At 63.9% G+C, this 13,801-nt stretch overlaps 2 protein-coding genes and 3 non-coding genes across 22 annotated transcripts in view; all 5 read right to left on the minus strand.

The window, feature by feature from the left end:
- Nucleotides 1-219: 219 nt before the first annotated feature.
- On the minus strand, nucleotides 220-5,500 carry NOP56 (NOP56 ribonucleoprotein). Its single transcript, XM_068943950.1, has 12 exons — nucleotides 5,281-5,500; nucleotides 4,989-5,078; nucleotides 4,379-4,493; nucleotides 4,119-4,280; nucleotides 3,736-3,934; nucleotides 3,299-3,486; nucleotides 2,986-3,137; nucleotides 2,685-2,785; nucleotides 2,202-2,350; nucleotides 1,853-1,974; nucleotides 1,532-1,666; nucleotides 220-883 (listed from the first exon to the last, which is right to left on the minus strand). Exons 1-12 carry the CDS (start codon nucleotides 5,281-5,283, stop codon nucleotides 698-700), a joined length of 1,602 nt encoding a protein of 533 aa, XP_068800051.1. The 5' UTR covers nucleotides 5,284-5,500; the 3' UTR covers nucleotides 220-697.
- LOC138067296 (small nucleolar RNA SNORD57) lies at nucleotides 1,739-1,808 on the minus strand. Its single transcript, XR_011141176.1, has one exon. It is a non-coding gene; the product is annotated as a small nucleolar RNA SNORD57 (small nucleolar RNA).
- LOC138067297 (small nucleolar RNA SNORD56) lies at nucleotides 2,049-2,119 on the minus strand. Its single transcript, XR_011141177.1, has one exon. It is a non-coding gene; the product is annotated as a small nucleolar RNA SNORD56 (small nucleolar RNA).
- On the minus strand, nucleotides 3,556-3,687 carry LOC138067291 (small nucleolar RNA SNORA51). Its single transcript, XR_011141172.1, has one exon. It is a non-coding gene; the product is annotated as a small nucleolar RNA SNORA51 (small nucleolar RNA).
- A 417-nt stretch (nucleotides 5,501-5,917) lies between the features above and the next one.
- The window catches only part of DCTN1 (dynactin subunit 1), a 93,263-nt gene continuing 85,379 nt past the window's right edge, over nucleotides 5,918-13,801 (minus strand). For 7 of the 18 annotated variants that reach the window (XM_068943961.1, XM_068943957.1, XM_068943956.1 and 4 more), the window contains 7 exons: nucleotides 13,266-13,432; nucleotides 11,383-11,397; nucleotides 10,556-10,689; nucleotides 8,775-8,964; nucleotides 7,736-7,812; nucleotides 7,164-7,253; nucleotides 5,918-6,849 (listed from right to left, as the gene is read on the minus strand). In XM_068943961.1, the coding sequence (XP_068800062.1) occupies nucleotides 6,712-6,849; nucleotides 7,164-7,253; nucleotides 7,736-7,812; nucleotides 8,775-8,964; nucleotides 10,556-10,689; nucleotides 11,383-11,397; nucleotides 13,266-13,432 (811 nt within the window). In that variant the 3' untranslated portion in view covers nucleotides 5,918-6,711. The remainder of the gene's footprint in view (nucleotides 6,850-7,163; nucleotides 7,254-7,735; nucleotides 7,813-8,774; nucleotides 8,965-10,555; nucleotides 10,690-11,382; nucleotides 11,398-13,265; nucleotides 13,433-13,801) is intronic. The other 11 variants (XM_068943963.1, XM_068943953.1, XM_068943959.1 and 8 more) reach the window with 3 other exon arrangements.

Genomic DNA, 13,801 nt, shown 5'->3' on the forward strand with positions numbered 1-13,801 from the left:
CTAGGCTGGGAGGATGGTGGTGGCTGGGCAAGCACGCTGCAATCGTGCCCCTGGGTGCAGCCCAAGAGCCAGGAGTTGGGGGGGGGGGGGGACAGTATGCGGTCAACGTCCCATGCGTGGGGGAAAGGATGCAAAACGGGGGCCTCCTGGCAGCCCCCCTCCCCCCCCCAACGTGGCTTCACCTGCAGCAGCTGCAGCAAAACAAAACAGAAGAGGAGCAACAGCCTCAAGCGTTTATTGAGGTTCAGTCACGCTGGGAGCTGTTTCCTTGCCCCCTGCCCTGGTCCAGGGCTCTGCCCGCACCGTGGGTGGTGCTGCTGTGGCAGATGTCCCCCAGAGACGGGGGCAAAGCCACACCACAACCCCAACCCGCCCCCCGGCCCTGGCCAGGCCTCCCAGGCAGCTGAGAGCCAACGCTGTGTCAAAGGCAGAACAAAGCTCATTCGAGCAGCGGCCCAGATGATGCACCGGGCTTGGCCTGGTCTCGGGGCAAACGGACTCACCCGGGACCCGAGGTACCAAAAGTCATTTAATGGCGGCTGCCCCGCTGAGTTACATTCTAGGACATGCAGCTGCCGTGAAACACTGGACACCAGCTGACGAGCCATGTCCAAAGCTGCGCTGAGCGCAGCACCTCCAGCCCTTCTGCGAGTTTGCATGCTGCGCACAGGCCCTGCTCCAGCTCCTCCCTGCTTCCCTAATCCTCCTCCAAATCCTTGGCCTTTTTCTTCTTCTTTTTGTCCAGCTGGACAGTCTCTCCTGCTAGTTTCCTTTTCTTCTTGGGCAAGGCCTCTTCCTCCAGCCCGTTCTCCTCTGGCTCTGAGGCAGCCTCCAGCTGCTGCTTCTTTTTCTTCTTCTTTTTCTTGGGCTCTGTCTCGTTTTCCTGAAGGGAAACGTGAGTCAGCAGGAGCCATGCCCAACCCAGGGAGGGGGCCGGGTCCACGTGCTGAGCTGAGCTGAGCAGGCTGGGGCTGCCAGGGCTGCGCTTGGGAGCAAGGCAGGGTCACAGCACAGAACTGGGTGCTTTGCATTGGGCCCAGAGCAGGGAAGACCACAGACCGCAGCCACGTGCAAGGCAGCTCTTGGAGCGCAGCGATGCTTGCTAAGACACAGCGCCCAAGAGCAGGCTCAGTCTTGGGGGCTCGGCCAGACACCAGGTGCCCACACGAGTCCTGCCCCCTCGATGGCTGTCGCCAGCTCAGCCGCCCCGGCCTCGATTCTTCCTTCCGCCTCCCTCAGTGCTGGAGCAGGGTCACCCCACGGGCAGGGAGACACCACGGCTGAGGCACACACAGCCTGGCCCAGCCCTTCTGCCAGCAGGACACGGACAGCAGCCGGCACCTCGAGCCCCTCCGTGCCCCAGGTGAACGCCAGAGGCTGGCACCGGGCGTTCGGCTGTGACAGGCTGGGAATGAGCCCCAGGACTGGCCAGTTCTGTCCTAGCCGGGCCCGGATGGCCAGGAGAAGCAGGGACAGCGCCAGCCCCGTAATGGCACCCTTTCCTCCCACCCTGGGTGCTCCCCGCCTTCACCTCTGTCTCCAGCACCGAGTTCTCCATCTCCTCCGCAGCCGCAGCCAGCGCCTCCAGCCGCCGCTTCTCACGCTTCTTCTTCTTCTTCTCTTTCTTCTCCTGCTTCTTCTTGACTTCAGCCACCACCTCGTTGGCCTGCCAGAGGGCAGAGGCAGCTCTGTCAGCCCAGAAGACATCCCCGCTCTACCCGTCCCAACGGCGCCCGTCGGATCAGTCTCATTAAATCAGTTTTTTGCCTCCAGCGGTGGGTCAGGATGGCAATTTCACATCACGTCTGACAGCGGGGCCCCAACCTGGCCGCCCCTGCCCAGCCCGCCTCACCTCCACCATGGCCTCCTTCATGACCTCCAGGTTCTTGCGCGGCGGCTCCCCGGTCTCGTAGAAGGCCAGCCGTTCCTCCACCTGCTCCCGGAGCTTGTCCCCAAAGACGCTCGTGGGGACTTCTGCAGAGACGGGACAGACTCAGCACCACTCAGCCCTGCCCGAACCCGCCACCACCTCCCCCAGCTCCAGCGCTCTGCTCAGATCACAGGAGTCACCATTCACCCAGTGAAATGCTGTTGACGAAAAATATTCCCATCATCGCAGAAGCCACCAGGCGCAGAGGACCGCAGCCGGCCACCCCTTCCCAGGCCCGGGCTGCACCCCCGGCCCCGGGCCCCGCCAGCACCTGAGAAGCAGTCGATCCTGGAGGCGATCGTGCACTTGTTGGCCAGGTAGCGGGAGATGCGCCCCTTGTTCTTGGCGGCCGCTCGCCCGATGAAGGTGGAGTGGAATATGAGCCCGTACTTCGGGGTGTTCCCTCGCGTCTTCAGAGCCCTGGAACCAGCCCACGGAGCTGTCAGAGGGCAGCAAAGGGGAGTCCCGGGGCCAAGGGCATCCTCCGGCCAGGAGTCACGCAGGCAGAGGGCTGCGGGGACGCCCAGCGCGAGGGGACAGGGCTTCCCCCAGCTGCTCCCCGCCCCAGGGCGGCTCCCTGGGCACAGACCTGCCATCAGGCACCCACAACACCCGCGAGGCAAGACACACAGCCACGGTGGTCGCTCAGAGGCTGGGGCTGGCTGATCACACGCGGCCGAGGCCGCGAGGGCCCGGCGCGTCACACCCAGCGGCCCAGGGGCCTGCCATCACCGCAACCACCCTGCAGCGGTACCTGAAGAGGGCTTTCTCAGCCCCCAGGATCTGCACCGTCGAGGCCGGGTACTTGGCCAGGTTCGTCAGGCTGCCGGCGTGCGAGATGAGACGAGCGCCCACCTGCGAACGGACAGGGCTGGGGTGACGCCACCGCCGCCGTCCCCAGGAGCGTACGGAGTCCAGCTCCACCAGGACTACGCAGCGCAGCCCCCCAGGCCACGGATCAGCAGTGAGAGGTGTCAGCACGGCTGCTCAGTGGATTGACAGATTCACTCAGACATCACGTCCGCGGCCTGGGCGAGCCCGGGACACGCACTCACCACTTCCCCGATGAGGGCCGAGAGGCTGGGAGCCACTTGGCTCATCTTGGAGCGGAGATACTCCTGCAGGCCCTTGCGGTACTCGGACAGCGAGATCACGCGGCTGGAAAAACTCTCGATGTTGATGAGGTCGATGGGGGAAATATCCATGCCTACAAGAGAGAGGCGTCAGGGGCCAGGCCAGACGGATTGCGTGGCTGACGGAGGGCGCAACAGGAGCTCCGTCCTCAGCCACAACGCTCCTTCTCACCTCAGCTCGTGCCCTAGAAAGCCCAGGGCTCTGCCAGAGCCCCCACTGCCAGTGCCCACTCACCCATGGAGGAGCGGGAGGCTTCCAGGATCGCCTGCGCCTTGGCGCCGTCCATGACGATCTCCTCCAGCCCCTCCAAGCTCTCCTCGCTCAGCTCCTTGCGGTTCCCGATGAACTTGGCGAGGCGGCAGTACGTGTAGTTCTCCGAGGCGATCTTGATGAGCTCGGGGAAGTGGTACCCGTACCACTCCCTGCGGGGCAGAGCCGGTCAGGGAAGGAGCCCGAGCCCGCGCACGGAGCCCGCGCCCGCTCGCGCGCCGCCGTGTCCCCCCGCTCACAATCCAGCCGGGGCACCGTCTCCCAGGCCGGGGTGTATCGAGGCGATGCTCTCCCTCCCCGTTCTGTACAGGCAGCCGTAGGGGGCAGCTGCCTGCGGTAAGCGTGGGGAGGTGGGACCGCGCCGCTCCCCCCCGCCCAGCAGGACACGGGCCCCAACTCACCGCACGCGCATGGAGAAGGTGTTGATGTCCTTGTCCAGCTGGTCCAGCAGGCTGATGGACTGGATGATCATGTTGTCCACGCGGTTCACGTTGAACTTCACCTTGGCCCGGGAGTAGCTGTGGCCGAGGCCCAGCTGGGCCTTGGAGGCCGACTGGGCGGTGAGGCCCTTCACCAGGGCGTGGAAGTGCAGGCGGATCCCTGCCAGGGGACGGCTCCGTCACCGCGCAGCCGCCCCGGGAGCCGGGAACCGCCTGCGGCGCGGTCCGCCCCGCTCCGGCCGTTCCCGCTGCCAGGAGCCGACCCGCAGGGCCGGTCCCGCACCCAGGGAATCTCCCGGAGCGGCCGTCCCGCCGCCTCCCGCTGCCCCCTCGCCCGCCCTCACCCCGCAGGATCTCGGCCACGACGCCCCCCGTCTGGCACTGGTAGCCCAGCTCCTCCAGGATGGCGGCGCCGATCTTGGCGTCGGCGACTCCCAGCAGCGCTTTCTTCTTCTTGGCGGGCATGTGGGTCTCCAGCAGCAGGCGCAGGTCCTCGTGCAGGACGCCTGCGCGCGAAGAGCGGAGCGGAGGTGAGCGGGGCCGGGCGGGGGACGGCGCGGGGCCGCCCCGGGGACACTGCCGCCGCCGCCGGGCTCCCGCTCACCCTCGGAGACGGCGTTGATGTTCTCCAGGGCGCTCTGGGCCGACTTGAAGGGCGAGAAGGCCACGAGCTTCACCACGTTGTGGAACTTGCCCACGTTGAGGACGCTCTCCTCCACCTGCCGGCGCGGCCGTGAGGCACCCCGAGCCCCCCCGGGGGGGCAGCACCGGCCCCGCCGATCCCCGGGCCGGGCCTGAACCGACCCCCCCCGCCCCGCCCCGGTCCCGGTCCGTCCCCCGGTCCGTGTCCCCCCCCCGCCCCGGTCCATCCCCCGGTCCGTGTCCCCCCCCCGCCCCGCCCCGGTCCATCCCCCGGTCCATGCCCCCCGCCCCGGTCCGGTCCATCCCCGGTCCGTGTTCCCCCCCCCCCCATCCCGGTCCCGGTCCATCCCCCGGTCCATGCCCCCCGCCCCGGTCCGGTCCATCCCCGGTCCGTGTTCCCCCCCCCACCCCGGTCCCGGTCCGTCCCCCGGTCCGTGTCCCATCCCCACCCCGGTCCAGCCCCGGTCCGTGCCCCCCCCCACCCCGGTCCCGGTCCATCCCCCGGTCCGTGTCCTCCCCCCGCCCCGGTCCGGTCCATCCCCGGTCCCTCCGCCCCCCCCCGCTGCCGGTACCTGCGGCAGCAGCAGGCTGATCTCCTCCACCTCGCGGACGGCGAACAGCGCGTACCCGGCCGCGTGCTCGAACAGCGCGTGCAGCAGCACCTGCACCGGCTCCGGTCACCGGGGAGGCCGCGGGGGGGGGGGGAGGCCATTCCGCAGCGGACGGGCCCCCCCCGCCGCCGCCGCCCCCCCGCCATGGCCGCCCCCCGCGCCGCCCCGGGGCTCCGGCCGCGCCGCCCCGGCCGCCCCGGCCCCCCCCGCGCCCCGATGCCGGCGGATGCGGCCCGGCGCGGCCCGCGCTCACCATCCTGCCGCCCCGCCGCTGCCCCCGCCGGAAGTGGGCAGGGCCACGCCGGAAGCCCGCCCCGCCCGGCAGCGGCCAATCGGCGGCCGCGCCGCTGCCGCTTTCCCGCCAATCAGCGGATTGGCCACCACCCCTCCCACCCCGATGTCGTTCCCCCGGCCAATGAGAGCGCGGATGAGGCGGAGCCCGCCTCCCGGCCCCGTCTGCGCCGGCGCAGCGCGGGGACGGCCGCGGACGCCCCGCCCCTTCCTGCCCCCAAGCCAATGAGAGCGCGCCCCGCCCACCCGTCGCGTCACGCGATTCGATGCGAGGTTTCGCGCCGGCGCGCGGGGCCGCACGTGGGTGCTGCGGCCGCGACCGCCCAGGGCCGTCGGGGCCGCGCGTGGCTGGGACCATCCGGCGCTGCCAGGGCCGCACGTGGCTGCCGGGGCCGGCCGCGACCGCTGATCCCGCGAGTGGCCGCGACCGCCCAGGGCCGTCGGCGCCACGCATGGCCGGTACCTACCGGGGCCGCTGAGATCGCGCGTGGCCAGGACCGCCCAGGGCCGGTGACCCCCGTCCCCAGCGGCGGCGCCCAGTCCCGGTCTTCCCCCCGCCCCCCGGTCCCGCTGCAGGACGAGGAAGGAGCACGGCCGGGCAGGGTGAAGGGGCAGCTTTATTCAAGAGCTCGAGTGCAGAGAGTCCGCGAGGGGGCCGAGGCCCACGGCCGCGGCGGGAGCCGCCCCCGCCTGCGCGCCCAACAGCGAGGGGGCCCCAGCCCTGCCGCTGCTGGACCCTGAGCAACAAACGCCGGGGCCGGGAGTGCCGAGCCCCCCGCGCTCGTGTGTCTGGACGGCACCGGGCTGGGGCTGCGAGGGAAGGGGCTGTAGCGTCGGGAGCGAGACCCCGCGGCCCCCCAGCAGGACACGGAGATGCTGCTTTGGGCAGTTACTGGGTTTTTAATACCTCGTGCGAGGTGCCACCTCCCTCGTCTCAGCTGCCCCCGAGCCAGGCCAGCCCCGAGCAGCAGAGGGCCCAGAGGAAGAGCAGCAACGGGCTCTAGTGTTAAACAGCGTTTGCTTAGAAGGGGCCAGCAGCACGCGGTGGTCTGAGCTCTTGGTGAGCGTCCTGCTCGCTCACCCCGGGAGGAAAAGCAGCTCTCGCACTCACCCCCCCAGCAGGGCCAGGCAGGAGAGGCGATGTGGTGGAAGCGGCCAGCGTTTCCTCTCCCTGGCCAGGCTGGGCAAGGAGAGGAGAGCAGAGCAGTGGTTTCAGTAACGGGGACGCAGCGCGTGGCAGAGCAAGGCCAACGGGCGCTGCCGCGGCCCGGGGTACACACAGGTTAGTATTGCTGCCCCCAAGGGCTGCCTCGTACAGGGGACGATTCAACAACAGGCTGGGGAGGGGATGTGCAATGAACCTCAGTCTGTACGGGGGGAGGCAGCTCCGGCCTTAGGAGATGAGGCGGTTGTGCAGCTCGTGGAGCTGCTCTGGGGTGAGGACGAGCTTGTGCACTTGGCCGCGCCCGGGCTGGCAGGGGAAGGTCACTTTGCCGAAGTAAACCATGTCCTCCTCCTTCTCCTCTTTGGCCTGGAAGAGCAGAGCAGCAGTCAGAGGGGCAGGTCATACCTGGCCCGAGTCAGGGCTTAGCAGAGAGGCTGCGTGCACCCACAGGCCTGCTCCGGCAGCGCTGCTGCCCAGCGTGACCGTCCCCTCCACGCTCCAGCCAGCGGATGTCCCCACAGGGACCCCCCAGGACTGCTGTCCACTGTCCTCTGGCACCAGCACGGCCCCAGAGGGAACGGGCGGGAGCACAGAGGCTTCTGATCCACCCGCCCCCTTTCAGCGGGTCTCCCCCGTCTGGAGCCAGGCCCCGAGCACACTGCTGGGAAAGTAGGTCTCACCTTTAGGAAGGAGGAGGAGGGGAAGGTGGCAAAGTCCGTGGGGACGTTGGCCCCCGGGTGCTGCAGAACCGTCTCTTTCATCACCTCATCCTGCAGGGAAAGAGCGACAACGTCCCCCCAAGAACTGCGCTGCTCCCCGCTGCCCTCCGCTCAGGCTCGCGGCCGTACAGAGCAGCTCCCCGCCGTGTGACATCCAGCGGGGAGAAGCCAGGGGCCCTGGCCCAGTTTCAGGAAGGTGGTAGTGTCTAGCCCCACTCCGCTCCAGCCCAAGGTGCGCAGGGTGCGCCGAGCTGGCAGCACGAGCGTAGCGTGCGCCGGCTGGCTGGGCCTGCCCATGTTGAGGGACACGTCCATCCGTTTCCCCACCTCGGCCGGGAGCGACAGGAGGGCTGCGCCTGGGCCAGCTCGCGCTGGCAGGGCTGCGAGGCCCTGCCGCGGCCGGGGGGAGCCTGCCAGGACACCCATCCTCCCGCGCCAGCCAGCACCTTCGCCCCAGCAGCAGCTGAAAAGCCGAGTGATGCGTGGATGCGGGAGGTGCGAAGCCGCACGGCTAGAGAAGCAGCCTGCCTTACCCTCAGTTTGTCGATGCTGTCACTGAGAGACTTCAGGCGGGCCGTCTGCTCCAGCAGCCGGGCTGCTGGGCTCCCTGCTGCAGAAGACAGACAGGAAGTGAGAAAGGCAGGAGCCCCACAGGGCTGTCACAGCAGGAGAGCCACAGGGTTGTCACAGCAGGAGAGCCACAGGGTTGTCACAGCACCACCGGCCTTTGTCCAGCGCTCTTCATCGCCGGACACCTCCAGCCCTGAGCACCAGGGCCCGTTTCACCCAGCCCCGATGTACAGGGAGCTCCGGGAGGGATGTGGCACGTACTGATCAAACACCCCACCGCAGCACGAGCAGGGGCACGGCCACTGCTGTGCCCAGCTTGTCCAAATGACACAGCACAGGAGAGAGCTGCACGAAGGAGAAGGTGTTGTCCTCGGCGTTCAAGATCCAGCTAGCCACTGTGCTGCAGCGCGCGATCCAGCACACATGAAGCGCTGGCTCAGCTGACTCGGGTTGTTTGTTACTAAGGAGGTTTTAGTGGGACAAGAGGCTCCAGGATCAACTAGCAAATCCCTAGAGAAGAGGCTGAGACACACTGACACGAGGGAACGGCTTCAGCTCCTCCCTGCCGAGCCAGTACTGTGCTGTCCCCAAACACACAAATGCCTGCGAGCAGGTGGGATGGGACGTGACCCTTGCACCTATCACGAGGGCGAGGCCATTCCCCGCCACGCAGGAGAAAACCTGGCCAGCTCGAGCAGCCAGGGATTACTGATACCAGCCCAGATCCCTCGCAGGGAGGTCTCGCGCTGGCAAGAGGAGAAGCTGTACAGTCCTGAGCACCGATGGCTCAGATACTGCCTACCCACTGAAGGGGCGCTTGCTGTGATACAAGTACAGGGAGCTTTACAGATGCAGCGGCTGCAGGGACAGGGTCCCCGGGCCAGAGGGAAGATGCAGAAGCTGCTCACGCGCCTTGGACAAGCTCCCTCCAACTCGCAAGCTGCTCATGACCAATCTCCTCCCCAGATGCCTCAACCAGGCAGTGTTTTGTGTAGGACCTACCTGACTTTTTCCGTGTGATATCCACAACCTTGGCATTGGCACTCATCTGGTAGAGCGTCTCCAGGAGCTGGCTGGTCTTGCGGTAAAGGGTGCCTGAGGCCACATCTTCTCCCTGTCTATCCTTGGGGAGGGAGAGCTTGGAGACATGCAAAGGTGTCAGTCCTTCTAGCTCCATCTTCATCTGGGCTCCCTGGGAACAATGGGGAAAGAAGTATTTAGGGGCAGGCTGCTTATTTGGGAGGAGTTTGAGTGCAGAAGAGGTGGTGCAACGGCAGAGGAAAAGAGGGCTCCAACTCAAACAAACAAAAAAATGGAAAATAAGGCATAAAAATCATAAAATTAGTCTAAGAACAATAGAGGGTGAATCTTCCGACAGTGGGAGCATGGGTGCCTACAGTCAGAGGTGACATCCCAAACACACTGGACCCAAACGCACCCGGACACTGGAAGGAACCCCCTGGACAACCTGCTGGACTCTCCATCAGGTCTGTGTCCGTAAGACTTGGTGCAGGGGAAACAGACTTGCACCTCAATGCTTATACAACTGTAATTCAATAGCGGCCATGCATGTGACTCATTAGATTTAAGAGCTATCATTAACAGCTTTGCAGTTGTGCATAATAGTCTGCATGACTGTGTAGCTGTGAATTAATATTAGTGGAATATTAGTTAATTAGATTATTTTGCCACTTTGCCAATTTCCTGACAGGGCATTCCTTAATCAGCAGACATCTTAGTCTGCATCAGTTCATGTCTCAAGTCACCAGTCTAGAGAGGGAGTCCAGGCTTGGCAGTAACGTGCCGTCAGTACCACCACCTCTGCCAGGTGCTCCTGCTCTCAGTCACCTGGCCCTGACCCTGGACTCAGACCAAGCCAGCGACCTGGCCCCTTCTCCAGCCAGCACATCCTCTCACACGTTAGGAAAAAAAGAGAAACGAAAGGAGCCAAAATCCACCACTCAAGGGAGAGCCAGCTGCAACACAGCTGAGCTACATTCTTGGCCACTTCTTCCCTGCGGCGGTCAAAACCTCCCCTCCAGCTCATCCCACCCGACCTGCAGACCCCTGTGGCCCTTCCCTGTCCTCCAGGGATGCTACTTTCTACAACAGCATCAGTGAAAGCAAGGTAACACAGCATCCAACTCCACATAAACCCACAGCCCAGAGCCTGCAGTCACGTGAATGCAAATGCCCCTGAGAACAGTGTCCTAGTGGTGCAGGACGGCCCTTCCCAAGGGCTGAGCTGCTCCTAGACCCAAATGCCTGCAGGGAGGAGCCTGAGCCACCAGCAGCAGGAACAGGAACGGTGTAATTGTGTCCTTGCTGGGGTTTTCACAGAGCCCCTCTCAGTAAAGCTGTGTCCAACACCTCTGTCCACGCTGGTTCACTCTGTTTTCAAGCAGGGCTGGCCACAGCCACAGCACAAAGGTGCAGGGTGCTAAGCTGCTTCCCCGTGCTGGCGGGAGCACATCGCTGCAGGCAGTGCTGAGAGGACAGGGACCCTAAGGCACCCTAAGGCACCCTGCACGGCCCCACTGCAATCCCCCAGCACTGCACAACGGCATCACGCTCCCTTCAGTCATCCTGGGCTCCTCTTTCACCTTCAGACCAGGCCAGTGCGCTCAGCTGTCCGAGGGTTGCCCTCCCTCTCCCGATCGTACTCTGAAGGTACGACACATCCAAGCTCCAGCGCTCCAGCCCACGGGAACCGGCTGTGCTCAGCCCATTGCTGCAGACACCCACAAGACCCACACAGGGCGAGGGAATTCCCTACAATTCACCTTGAGCCGATTGTTCTCATTTTTGAGGTGCTTGATGGACAGCCGCATAGCATCGATTTGCTGGAGAAGAAGAGGCGAGTCCTTCACCTGGACCGGCCCTGAGCCGCCTCCCATCACCTGGCTGGCACCGACACCTGCAAACAAGCAAGAACAGGAGCAACATGAAAGACTGTGAGGCCCTGGCCCACAGGAGCCTGGGACAGGATCGCTACAGCAGGCACGAGACATGCAGACAGGGCTCAAAGGCACAAGAGGTGCAACGTGTGCAACACCGCAGGGAGCAGCAGCAGCAGTGAGGTCTGCCCAGGTCTGCTAGGCACACACTCAGCCATCACGGACATGCAGCGCCTCACATCTGGCTCAGAGAAAAAAGTCAAAATGTCACCTGTCAGGAGGCATGGGTGTTAAGATGCTGCCCCCGACAACAGCCCTGGCACAGGGGATTTCTCTTTGCTATTTCCTGAAGACACAGGATTTCTGCTTGGGCTCTGGGCGCCTCCAGGGAACCATTCCCCTATCGCTGCGGTGGCATCAGTCTGCATCCCCAGCAGTTTCATGCTCTTTACTCTCTTCCCGGACTCCGAGGGCTGTCGAGAACTGCATTAGCTGCAGCTTGCCCTGCGCCACAGGCCACTCGGTATGCGAGGCGAGAAGAGCTGCTCTTGGGCAGGAACCTGCCACCCTTTCACTCCAGCCCCTAACTCCCAAACCCAGCCTCGTCCCAGGGCCATGCTTGGATGCTTATGGGACACTAGTCCCTCCTTGCATGCACTTCTGGCGGCCGGAGGAGGTGGGGAGCATTTGCATGCCAGGGTGCAGTACTGTACCTCTCTGCTGTTCCTCTGCAGTACAAGGAGAGGAGGCAGAGGAAAGACAAGAAGAAGCAGAATTAAAGCTGAGGATCAAGTTGGAGAGGAGCTATGGCCAGAGGAGCTCTGGTCACCTGGAGCTGCTCCTGTGCCGACCCCTCTTCTCCACCTTTTCACTCAGACGGGAGCAACCACCCGAGGCAACCTCGGCCACAGAAGCGGGGCTCCTCGCACCCGGCTGTGGGCTGTGGGCTTTGGCCGGGGAGCCGGCACACCCGCTCACCTCGACTGTGTGCAGCCATAAGCAGCCGAAGGAGGATACGCGCACACCCACAGGCTGCTCCTCCAGAGCGCCTGCTTCTCGGTCTGGACCTCAGGACGTGCTGAGCATCTGCACTTCCTTCTGACTCCAAGATGCTCAGCCTGAGCCTCCAAACTCAGGGGGAGAGAAATTGCTCCCAGAGCCCCACTGCATCCAGGCTGCACATCTGCAAGTTGGGGCCCCCCCTCAGGCTTTATTCCACTTCCTTGCGATTCGGAGCTCTGACACAGCCGCATCCCCCAGCTTCCCTGCTCTGAACACGGAGCACTCATGAGCAGCCTGGCACTGGCACAGGCTCAAAGCACAACTGCTGCATTCGCTGCCCAGGACCAAGACACGCTGGCCCTATCTCAGGGCACCCAGAGAGCACAAGTTCACGGTCCTGATGGCTCAGGTAGAGGCTGCAGCTCCACTGCGGTTCAGGAACTGCTACCTCCAGGAACCAGACCAGATCCTCACAGGGCCTTTCAGGGGCAGACTCATACCCAAAGACATTTGCCTCGCCGGGAAGATGGCGTTCACGGTACACCCAGAGCAGATCCAAGACATGAACTGCCGCCTTCTTTGTGCAAAGGAGTTGCCCGCTCTAGACTGAGCCAAAAGGATGAGGAATCTGGACCAAACACTGCAGCCAGAGCAGCAGGTTGCTCCGCAGCCCTCAGTCACAGTCCTAAAGGACACCTGGGCTCTGCAGTCACAAAGTGGCATTTTGTCCTACAGCCAGCGCTCCTGACAAAGAGGCCAGCACGTTTCCCTTACCCCCACCAATGCTCTGCCTCACCACGGTTCCCCCGACCAGGGATTTCTCATAGGAGGTTTCCTCCAGACAGCGAGGGGAAGACCTGAACACCCCACACTAGCCAGCACGAGGACCTCTTTCCTCAGCAAGCACCCTTCACTCACCGTCACCCATCCCTTTCTGCTAGGCTTCAAAAAAGCCCCAAGAGGTATGGAGAAATTGGCACATCCGTGTCCTGCAGCGACAAGGGAGAGGAGGAAGGTGCTGGGCACAACAGCAAAGATACACCAGCAGGCAGGCACGGACTGCCGTCTCCCCACTGGAGCACCCTGGTGGGAGGAAGGGCCTGGCGGCACTGGCACTTGCCAGCCCCAGCGGGCCAGAGCAGGCGTGCTCCATCAGCGAGGCACAAGCTGCAGTGTACCCCCCGGGCTGGCTCCACAAAGGTGCCCTCCGTTCCGCCTACACAGGCACAGAGCTGCTGGACACTGCTCAGGGAGCTGCAAGCTCCCTGCGCTTCCCACTCATCCTTACAAGCCCAGAAGCCTCCTGCCCCCTTGCAGATGTTCTGCCTCTCTGCAGGAAGGTCAGGCAGGCAGAAGAACAGAGTGTAGAGCAGCACTTCCCAGTGCTGCTCACTCCAGCAGGTAGTCTCTGAGCTCCCACGCTGCCTCCTGGGGTCGTGCCATATAGACACTACACTGGCATTCCCCAAACAGTTCTTGGCATCTGCGTCAGGGAGAGGGAGTGTGGAGAGGAGGTGCCAGGCTCCCTCTCCAGCCTGCCAATACCCTAGCAGTTGCAGGGGCATTGAGTGCTTTGGGGGCACTGGCTACGCACCTCCTGCAATGCCAGACACAATGGAGGCAACTCCAGAGGCAGGGGCACCACGCAGTCCCTCAATGGTTCGCTTCGACTGGTTGTTCAAGCGCTGCTTCAGCTCCACCTTTTCTGACTCCAGCTGGTCGATATCTGCCTGAAGAGCATCCATAGTCTCCTCAAACTCCCTGCAGAAGGGAACACGGTCATGGGTCTGACTAGAGGTGTTTCTCTTCAGAAAAAGAGATGAACAGTTCAGGACGTGAGAGCTCCTAGCTTTGACACCCACCCTGCTACCGCCAGTCATCACCATTAAAAGCTTCAGGCACAAGCCTGCTGATTCAGGGTTTGGAGCCCCCACCAGCTCCTGCTGCAGGTTACAATACCACACACAAAGGAAGTATTTATCCATACTGAGCCCACCACCACCTTAGCTGTTCCTGCGTAGCCCAGCGTTTATCCTGCAAAACAACCCTCTCTTCACCTTGTAGGTTTGCACTGCCCTGCTCGCCAACAGGCTTGCTCTGCCAATAGACTACATGTGGCAAGAGACACTT

This window comes from Struthio camelus, chromosome 4, assembly GCF_040807025.1.
Source record: "Struthio camelus isolate bStrCam1 chromosome 4, bStrCam1.hap1, whole genome shotgun sequence".
In the NCBI taxonomy this organism is placed as follows: domain Eukaryota; kingdom Metazoa; phylum Chordata; class Aves; order Struthioniformes; family Struthionidae; genus Struthio; species Struthio camelus.

Excerpts from the sequence above, each read along its gene's own strand:
- NOP56 (XM_068943950.1), bottom strand. Across the intron at positions 4,494-4,988 it reads TCAGCCTGCTGCTGCCGCAG|GTGGAGGAGAGCGTCCTCAA; the intron begins GTACCGGCAGCG and ends CCGCGCCGGCAG. Across the intron at positions 3,487-3,735 it reads ACCTTCTCCATGCGCGTGCG|GGAGTGGTACGGGTACCACT; the intron begins GTGAGTTGGGGC and ends TCTGCCCCGCAG.